The sequence below is a fragment of the Podarcis filfolensis genome (assembly GCF_964270895.1).
Source record: "Podarcis filfolensis genome assembly, chromosome: 8".
NCBI classification, from domain to species: domain Eukaryota; kingdom Metazoa; phylum Chordata; class Lepidosauria; order Squamata; family Lacertidae; genus Podarcis; species Podarcis filfolensis.
Genome location: NC_139611.1, coordinates 29,404,567 through 29,415,054, shown reverse-complemented (window position 1 = coordinate 29,415,054; position 10,488 = coordinate 29,404,567). Strand labels below are relative to the sequence as shown.

Here is a 10,488-nt window from a genome sequence, read left to right as displayed (position 1 = left end):
CAAGCAAAGCTCCAGGGTGCCGCAATCCAGATTAATTTCACACCCTCATTTCAGCTTCAGTAGGAGCCAGTTCCAATGTAATGAAATTTGCTCACAGATGATCCTCTTGAGCTGGATTCCTGGAATGGGCCCAGTTCACAGGACTGCATTCCAGCAATGTTTACTGGGTGGTAAGGGGGGGATATTTTTTTTAAAAACTCCCCAAATGCAGAAAGTAGCACCCTAAAAACTAATGGATTTATCCTGGCATGTTTTTGCAAATCAAGAGACCACTTCATCAGATGCCTCAGATGGACAGCGTATTGAACTTGTGCAACAATGGGGACGATCCAATTTGAAAGTGGGAGTAAAAGATGAATGAAGGAACCCTAAAAGCACTTGCAAAAAACATGGAGATCAATCAAATGCCAGTCATCAGGAGCATGCTTGAAAATCCCCCGTTTTGCAGCCCCAGAGTAACAGAAGAAGGTATAGTGCCCCCCCCCCCATTCTGCGCTCAAGTTGGAGGAGCCTTGGGAGCAGCACATCAAAAAGCACAAGGGGCTACTGCTCAAATAATATTTAGCCCTTCCCACCAAATATGAGGGGTTTCTGTTCAAGCCCTAGACGGGCAGGCTGCTCCCGCCTTCTGATTTCACCGAGGGGGATTTGTTACCTGCACTCATGCATCATCCACAAGTCAATGCAGATGAATTGCTGGCTGCAGGGATTGCTCTTGCAAGCTTCGGAAAGGCAGCCTTTTCTCACTCCTTGGGCACTCAGCACAAGCTCCTTAGGGTAAGAATCTAGAGGTAGCCTGTAGTTATTGAATCTGACATCCTTCATGCATCCTAAGGCAAAATACAAAACAGACTTGATGTGGAAAGCTCTTGATCAAGAGCTATTTTTGAAAGAGATGTCGCAGCACTGTAAGGCCGAGTTATGTGCTACGTTTAACAACAGGCTGAAGCCGGAGAAGTTGAGATGCAGGTCAGATCCCACCTACCCAACCCCTTTCTGGGCCACAGAACTGCATTGCAGAATCAGGAGAAGTGCAAATTTCGGAGGATGGCCGTGCTTTGGTTTGAATATTGTTTTGGAATGTGCAATTAATAAGGTCGATTCACATTAAAATGCGAACTGAACTGGATTTCTCCATCCTTCTACTTGGAGAATGTTGTTGGGACACAGAAATGTAAGGGGAGTCTGTTGGATCAGGCTAACGGAATATCATGGGTGCTAACCAACAGGCAGCCTTCCCAATAAGCTCTTCAACCTCCAAGGGCTACCATTCCAGAAACCTGCCAACCTGGGTTTCTGGCATTCCCACCAGAGAAAAATACACTTTTGTTCAGAGCAAAACAGGGGTGCTATCATTCTACATTTATCTTCCCGCCTCCCTCAGTTTCCACAAGGTATTCACTAGCTAAGATTCCACAGAATGAAAAGTTAAAATAACCAGAAGCTGGGTGGGAAACTGTCACCTTAAGTCTCTTCATTCCTTTTAAATCCTCCAGTTCTGGAGCCGTGCAGAAATAACAAAAGCAAGAGCAACGGATGCAAAATGCTAACACAAAAGCATTGTGAGCACTGCTCCATTGCCGGCTCATAGCTCTTTTAATAGCTAAGTCCCCGTGATGGACAGTTATCCAAGATAACAGGCAGGCTTCTTTTTACCTTGGAAACTGCTGCTCTGATTGACAGGGTATGTGTTGCCAACCACCAAGCTGTTGGGATCAATTATGATCTCTTTGTAGGCGCCGGCTGCCTTCAGGATTTCTCTCTTCCCGCCTCCTCCATCCAGGCGGAGAATGAACTCGTTCTCATTTCTCTCCAGGGAAACATGATGCCACTCTCCATTATCCACTTGGTAGGAGGGGAGGCTCACCGCAGCCGCTCCATCTCCCAGGTTGTAAGACACTGCTAAGAACCCCTGGACCACCTTGCAGAAATCCAGGAATCTGTGTCAATCATTTTGTTTTATTTTTTATTTTATTTTTTTGCATGCAATACAATAAGGCCCTGGGTAATTCTGAAGAAGAGAGCAAGGGCAGGGGAAACAACTCCACAAATTAAACGACTGTGTGTGTTGCACATCTGCAAACCCAGAATCAGTCTAGAGAGCTCCCATTCCTTTCTCGTGATGAGTTCAGTGGGATGATCTCCCCGCAGGGTTGACATTGCATTCTTATAGCACGTTATTGTATAATGTGAGTTGACTAGGAAACACACACAAAGCACTAAAGGTTCATTTATTTCTTGCAAGGATAGGGAGCCTGTTTTAGGGGGCGGGGGGCAGATGTTTTCTGGACTGGCAGATGCGTTTTCTTTTGACAGGGTTTCCCAACCCCTTTACATTTCGTGTAACTGCTTTTAAGCTAGCCATTCAGCAGAGTCATATTCAATAAAAATAACAGCAGTAGCTGCAGTTGTGCAGTCACATGAAAGCATGGAGGATTCACAAACTGATGGCATCAGCAGAGGATTTTGAACACCAAGAACTCAGCTAAATTGGAAGGAGGGATTTAAAATGCATTATAACACTGTGACACCAGATGGTGCAATAGAGTTTGATCCTTCGGCAACATGATTTCCCATTATGAGTTTTACAACGTGTTTTCCTGAAACTTTTTTTTGATGTGCCTAGATCCAGCCCAAATGTCTAAGAATGTGAACTACTTAGACATTCTGCAAATTTGCAGTTAAAATACACATCTTCTTGAAAATTCAATTTGTTGCCTGGACAAAGTACATTGACCAAGCAGTGCCTAGACATATGGTTCATTCGCCAACCCCTTCTTGAGTAATAATTTCCAGAGAAGTAGCCATGTTCATCTGCTGCAGTAAAGGCAACAAGGAGTCTTACAGTATCTTAAAGAAAAACAAAGCTTAATATTATGATATATGTATTAGTCTTTAAGGTGCTACAAGATTCTTTGTTGGTTTTCTACCTAATTTAAACTATCTTCATGTGTACCTACTCCAACATCACTTGGAGACTATGTAGGTTGACCACACATTGTACAAAAAAACCCCTGTTCATGCTATCAATTTGAGCATATTCTCCGTGCCTTCCCAGGAATGTTGTATATTCAGCAGTGTTTACACACACACCTCACTAAATAAATGTGAATCACTGTAAATATTCTCACTCGCTCTACAAGTAACTACAGCTGAAGTCTAGGGAACGGTTGCAGTGATGCCCTCCTCTTGCTTGGGTTCACTTATATTTTTCTGCAAAATAGGACAGTCAAAACAGCTACCAAAAATGTCCCCTCATTCTCAGAAGCCCTGCACCACTGCATCAAACCATCATTTACTAGCAGAGCATGCAGAGGGGAGACCATCCAAATTATTCCATTAATGAGATAGTCACCTAAACCGCAGTGCTCATTATACAGGAATGAACTTTCCAATATCAGCAGAGGGAGCACAGAGTGTATTAGAATAATTTGATAGTTCCACTGACTGAGGACCAGTTCATATTGGCTACATTCAGGCATCAAGATAAACTGTGCTTTAACACCATGAAAACAAGTCTTGGGCACCCCCGCCTCACCCCAGCCTTGGCCATGAGGTGTTGAGAAGCATTTGTTGCTGAGTCTGATTGACCTCAGCTTAGCATTCCATTTGAATCCTACAACATGGTTAACCTTAATGATGGTTTGTTAAAACTTTTATCATCCATGGTTTGAAGCTGGAGTCTTTCAAGCAAATCATAGCTAAGAGTAAACCCATTTATCATACGTTTAATCACAGAATGCCACAGTAAATTTAAAAAAAAAATGGAAGTAGAAGCTTTATAAACCATCATGACCTTGCCAGAGTAGAGTGGTGAACGTATGACAGCCTGATACTCATCTTTGTTCATTCCTATGACAACAAACCATGGTGCATCATGACATCTGAATACAGCTGCTCTCAATTTCCTCAACATAAGTTTTGTGCACAGGTACAAGATTGTATGAAGAAAGTCTATCTGGAACAAGTCTATACATGCCAAGGGGTAGCAGCCCATCCCTATAATCACAGCTGCTGAGTAAAAAAAACATCTTCAGCTACGGAAACGTCTGCTGGTCCCCACCACCTTTATGGACCGGTTGACACTAACACTTCCTCATAAGATGGCAAACCAGCTTGCAGGAATTTAGGTGTCCATTGGCCCTAAGGTTTGATAATGAGGACTCTACGGTACTTTAGAAACCATAGCAATTTCTATAAATTCACATTATACGGAACAGTATGGCTGTTCTGAATTTCTCTATAAAGGAGTGTGTGGAAACGGAAAAATCAAGGGCACAGGTGGATTCTAAAGCAAGAAAGATGAGCACACTGCATCAGGAGAGAGACCTTTTCCATCTATGGCTCGCTGGTTCAGAAGAGAATTAACTCTGAACTGACATTGACCATCACTCCTCATTTACCTGCAGGGTGATGTGTTCATCCTTGTTGCGGGAAGACATGCTCAGGATGATACCGTTGGGCTCTCGCATCCTTATCATGGCATCTGCTACTGTTCTACGGGCAGGTATGGAGAAGGGAAGCTGATAGCATATGTGACTCCCAGGCCCAAATGAAGATTCTTCAGCAGCTGGAAGAATTGGGGAAGGAAAAGTGCTTTCTTATACACACACACAAACAGAAAGGTGCTTGCATATATATAGATATAAATATATATACATACATACATACACAGCATTCACAATGGCAAATGGGACCCTGAAGTATATCACTAAAAGACTTATCAGCATTACATATTAAGTTCAGACTTGTAATTGGGGAGTAGCCTGGTTGTCTGCAGCAAGCAAAAACAGCCTCTAGCTAAACAGGCACAGCGTTATGGCCACTGCATGAGAGCTGCTCCAAGAAAACCACACAGAGAAAAAGCTCAGAGTGCCCAGGCAGTAAAGAAAGTAAGTGGTCTCACCAGGTTCCAAAATCTCAGTTAAGAACATGCCCACTGTCACAGCCAGTGGGCTCCTAGGGTTGAGAGAAGTCATAGTCCAGCAGCATAAAGGTAAAGGGTAAAAGGACCCCTGAGCGTTAAGTCCAGTCGTGGCCGACTCTGGGGTTGTGGCGCTCATCTCGCTTTACTGGCCGAGGGAGCCGGCGTACAGCTTCCGGGTCATGTGGCCAGCAGGACTAAGCCGCTTCTGGCGAACCACAGCAGCGCACGGAAACGCCGTTTACCTTCCTGCCGGAGTGGTACCCATTTATCCACTTGCACTTTGACATGCTTTCGAACTGCTAGGTTGGCAGAAGCAGGGACCGAGCAACAGGATCTCACCCCGTCGCAGGGATTCGAACCGCTGACCTTCTGATCGGCAAGCCCTAGGCTCTGTGGTTTAACCTACAGGGCCACCCGCATCCAGCAGCATATGGAGGACCAAAAGTTTCCCGCCCCAATTTTAACCATGGCTCATGGTGGCCAGTCATAATGCCTAACCATGGTGACGGGAGTATGGTGTGAAGGATTGGGGGCAGTGCAGGACCTTGTAGGACCCTAGAGTCCCTTTCCCTAGTCAATGGCCATTGTTGTATCAGCTACAGGGAAACCCAGCTGCATGCACTGCAAAACATACACTGCGCTATCCGAACAATGCATGAAGATGACCTCACCTTTGTCACATTTGGAGCCATAGTAACCTGGCAGGCAGTGGCAGGTAAACGAGTCCCACTCGCCAAGGCATTGCCCATGGAGGCCACAGGGAGAGGAGCCCATCTTTTCACAGTTGCCGTCTGTCCAGGTGCAGCCAGGAGAACTATTCAGAGACTCCGCTGGAGACTCAAGGTCATACACCTTTAAACAAAAAAGGAAAAAGCATCAAGGCTGCTTGCAAAAGGAGGAACTTTGAAATGGACTTCTGGCTTCCCGCCTTCCCAGGAAAATACAACTTCCCTGCATTTTGAACACACTAGCTACCAAATCCCTAGTGTCACAAGTACTATATGTAGTTACAGCCTCTAAAAGAGGGGTGGCAAACCCTTTTGGTTGCAAGAGCAACACTGATGGTCAGGCAACCCTCAGGCCACACACACACACACACCAGATATACAGTCTCACGTGCTTTATCTGCTTGCATGTGCAGTGACTGAACTCGGGTAACCACTTTTACAAAATATATGATACGAGCGACAGCACTATCTGCTAGCATCTCCTCAAGCTTGCTCCCCACCTTTTCTTGAGCAAGCAAGCAGTCAATCAAACAAAGTGGGTTTTGTTTGTTGGCAGGCAATAATGAGCAGTTGTGTTAAGCAGTGGTAAGAACTTCCAAAAGTTTAAAAGGTTAAAAAGATATTTTTAAGCCTTGGAATAAAGTTTAAAACCTGTGTAGATAAACGCCGAGGACGCTGGAGAGGCAGGTATTGGATTCCCTTTGAAGCTGATTTACGATTCTTAGCTCCTCCAGGAATAAAAGAACACCAAAAATAGCCTTGCCCCCAGTGAATTAGATAGCCGCTCAACCAGCGACAGCACTATCACTTATGAAAAACAAACAAACAAACTCCAATGAAACAATTACCGTATTTTTTGCTCTATAAGACTCACTTTTTCCCTCCTAAAAAGTAAGGGGAAATGTGTGTTCGTCTTATGGAGCAAATGCAGGCTGCGCAACTATCCCAGAAGCCAGAACAGCAAGAGGGATTGCTGCTTTCACTGCGCAGCGATCCCTCTTGCTGTTCTGGCTTCTGAGATTCAGAATAATTTTTTTCTTGTTTTCCTCCTCCAAAAACTAGGTGCGTCTTGTGGTCTGGTGCATCTTATAGAGCGAAAAATATGGTAAACAGCCTAGGTAGCTCAGTCAGGAATGACCTTTCCCCCAGTCTCACATGCAATCAAACACTCACACCTACATGTGCAGCGTACACACTGAAGCACACATGCGTTTGCACACGCGCGGACACACGAAATTAGTTTTTCCAGTCTTCCCACCCCACCACTGGGGGCTGAAAATGCTTCCTTCTACTCTGCACAGAAGGACCCCTAAATTTTGTCCCATAGATCAAGGGCAGGGTGCCTGCTTGGCATGCAGAAGACTCCAGATTCAATTACTGGCGGCATCACCAATTCAAAGGTTCAAGTAGCAGGTATGGGGAAAGTCGCCTCCAACTCTAAAATTCTATTTTTCTATGATTCTGCACATGCAATAGAGGGAAGTGGTGTAGAGAGAAGTGAGGGGCAGATGAGGCTCATCAATCTGGGGAGGTAGCCAATCTAGGAGAAGGAAACCTCTGATCCTAGACCTCTGCTGCCTTGTGGGAGAAGAAAAGGCTAAGAAGTGAACTCCAGAGGGGAGTCCCTAAGGCAGTTGGATGGCACCTTGTACACCTCCTTCCAGCAACTCCTGCAGCCAAGCTGGTGCCAAATGTATCGGTCTGCTTTCCTTTGGATCACATCAGTGAGACTGAGAGTGGGGTCTTGTCATCTGGGCAGCCCAGGAGCTCCATGCTCACTGCCCAGGCTTGCACCCTGGGGAGGTCACTTTGGTGCTGTTAACACAGCAGCTTGATTTCCCTACCCCCGCCAGAGGTGCACTCCATTTTCTCTTGAGACGGATGCCAGTGATGCCACTTACGTGAGTGTCCAAAACAAGACTCCGGATACAGCCGGTAAAATGTTTGTGCCGCAACTGGGGGTACGAATATGGAACCGATTCTTTTACTCCGCCCAACTGGAGGACCTGGTTCATATTCAAGTACCTTCAAAACACAGATGTGCTAAATAAGAGATGAATGTTAGTATTATCATGCCACTAAATATACACAGACAATAGCACAGAGTGGGTACACCAAGCACCAGGTTGTTGTTGTTTTTAAAATGCTCCCCAAATAATGGAAGCTGTTATTCCTATTGCAAGGAAATAACTCCCCTGAGTCAAAAGCGTCTTGCAGTCAGAAGGAGTTAACTGATAGCAGGAAAGACATTGCAAATGTGCTCAGTAATTGACGAACATGTTGCGTCTCTATGTTGGAAAAGCGGCAACATAGCCTGGTCCTATTCGTGTTTATTCAGAACTCGATGAGCATCCCTTTGTTCACTCTAACGGAGAGTAGGGCTTTGTGTGCCATTCCAAGGAAATCAGCACAAAAGCCACAGTGGGGTGCGCATGATCCAAATGAGCACATTCACATCCCTCACAGGTGCTTAAGAAGTAATGCAGCCTTCCCCTTCCCTTGCCTGGTGACAAGGAAAGCTACCTTTGGGCAGGTAAGGGGGAAACAGAAGGGGCAGCAGCTACAAGTGCCTTTTCCCACTTACGTGGATGCTACCAGAACCTGAAGCCACATCTCCCTTTGCAGTATTGTTTCATTCTATTGTTCCTGCTGAAGAGGCCCTCCTATCTCAGCAGGAACAGCATGTGCAGCATCACCTTCTTCCTGGGGAGGAAGGGTGCGGCTTAGAGGCCTCTCCAGCAACAAAGTGCTGATACAGCCACCACCACCGCTGCCTTCCCCCTGCCCTAAGGTAGACTGTCGGGGAGCTCTGGTGCAGGAGAAAGGAGACATAGCAGTGACTTCGCAGGATCAGGGTGAACCCAGCCCTATCTGCCCTGCTGTAATCAGGTGTGTGGTTCATACAAGAGCCCCACTGGATCCGGCCAATAGTTCAGCATCCTGTTCTCACAGCAACCATCTGGATGCCTGTGGAAACCTGCAACCTGGACATGAGCACAAGAGAACTCTCCCCTCTTTTGGCTTCCAGCAACTGGTATTCAGAAGCACTGCTGCCTCTGGTTGTGGAAGCAAAGCATAGTCATCATGGCTAGTAGCCATCAATAGCCCTCTTCTGCTTCTGGGAATTCAAGGAGCAGTGCTGCCCTTCACAAGCCCTCCCTCCTGAATGTCTGCAGCTTCACTACACAGAATGGCATCGCCCTGTGCTCCTAGGGGCTTATTTCCAAGTTTACCTGCACAGGATGGCGGTCAAGTAACCTGAAACTGCACAGAATCCAGTAGGGCTCCATGTGCCTAATTCTGCACAGGAAGGATTAAATCTACAGAAGCACCTGTAAATGATTTTAGTGAAGTGATTCAGTGAACCTCTGCCTTCATCTTGACAAGTACTTTTATAGATATAAAGATAAAGACATAGATATTCCAATTTTGGAAAGTAATGTAAAGGCTACCTCCTTGACTGTGGAACAAAGGCCACAACCTCACAGTTTGTTCGGTCTTCGGTCGACAACCATTTTCCTACCCCTTCTATCTCTGACACAACTGCAGCTCCACAGTGATCCACGGTGAATCGAACATCCTGTGCCAAGGGGGGAAAAGAAATGGAAAGAAAAATTGAAAGATTCTCATGTGCAGCCTCAGGCTCTTCGAAGATGAAACTGGAAAACGTGACGTAACAGGAGGAAATGAAAATAAAAGCGACAAGCCTACAGAACGTCAACACTTAGCAATAGCCACAGAATCCAGATATAGATATACCGATTGCAGTTGGGCATCCTTCACACTCAGGATGGTTAAGAGCCTGCAGAATCAGGCCAAAGGGGGTCCATCTAGCTCAGTCAGGGGCATCATCTTGGGCCAGTCACTTCCTCTCAGCTTTACCTACCTCATAGGATTGTTGTGAGGATTTTTGAAAAGGCAGGAGGAATAACCCTGCCCTGAGCTCCTAGGAACAAAATTGGGATATAAATGTAGCAAGAGCTGTTCAGCAGTGGAACGGACTCCCTTGGAAGGTGGTGAACTCTCCTTCATTGGAAGTTTATAAACGGAGGTTGGATGGCCACTGGTCAAGGATACTTTAGTTGGATTCCTGTATTGCACATGGTTGGACTAGATGGTCCTTGGGATCCTTTCCAACTCTACAAGTCTATGAGTCTAAAATAATTATAATAATTCCAATATTTGCAATGTACACCAAGTCTGCATAAATCAATTAAAATAATTTCTGGCTGCGTTAATGGGTTTCCCCATTCTTCCTTTTCTTTCCTGGTGCATTCCTTGTATAAACCAGGAGCCCCCAAACGCATCAGGTGCTGCATGGGCAACTCACCTGCCGGCTGCTTCTCACTTCGAGACGGTGCCACCTTTTGTCTGTGAGGTTCACATAACTCGGCAGGTGCAGTTCCACAGTGCCCAGGCCATGGTTGACTTTCAGCACTGGAGTCCCGCCGGAAAGCTCTATGATGAATGAGAAAGAAAAGCGCAGAGTTGGATTGGGACCCATGATGGCCGTGGGATGGAAGCAAGGAGGCAGTTTGCATTGACTCTAAGCCCCTGAATCAGGGCCAAAATGTGTCACTTGCAGTTGCAAGAACCTTTCTTTTAAGAAATAGTAAATCTGGGATTCCTTCTGTTCCCTTCCTTCTGTGTCCTGTTCCCTTCCAAAACACGACAGGGGCTGCTACTTGTGAGTAAAAGCTAGATCTTATTCAGATCTTATTCTATCCTTATTCAGGCTCAGCAGAAAGCACAGAGTCCAGAAGTCATGATTCCAAACTCCCGATTAAAATGCCTCCCTCCAAGCTGCTGTTAGACACAGGAGGGAGGCTGAGG

At 45.8% G+C, this 10,488-nt stretch overlaps 1 protein-coding gene across 4 annotated transcripts in view; it reads right to left on the bottom strand.

The window, feature by feature from the left end:
* Window positions 1-10,488, bottom strand: part of LOC310768158 (neural-cadherin-like) — an 88,327-nt gene that overhangs the window by 9,747 nt on the left and 68,092 nt on the right. For 2 of the 4 annotated variants that reach the window (XR_014551187.1, XM_083625882.1), the window contains exons 24-29: window positions 9,986-10,113; window positions 9,108-9,235; window positions 7,557-7,680; window positions 5,599-5,779; window positions 4,404-4,570; window positions 1,657-1,921 (exon numbers count right to left, since the gene is read on the bottom strand). Coding sequence is in view for 3 of the 4 variants with exons in the window: in XM_083625882.1 (XP_083482008.1) it covers window positions 1,657-1,921; window positions 4,404-4,570; window positions 5,599-5,779; window positions 7,557-7,680; window positions 9,108-9,235; window positions 9,986-10,113 (993 nt within the window). In the remaining variant the exon portion in view is untranslated. Of the gene's footprint in view, window positions 1-655; window positions 831-1,656; window positions 1,922-4,403; window positions 4,571-5,598; window positions 5,780-7,556; window positions 7,699-9,107; window positions 9,236-9,985; window positions 10,114-10,488 lie in introns of those variants that run through there. The other 2 variants (XM_083625881.1, XM_083625883.1) reach the window with 2 other exon arrangements.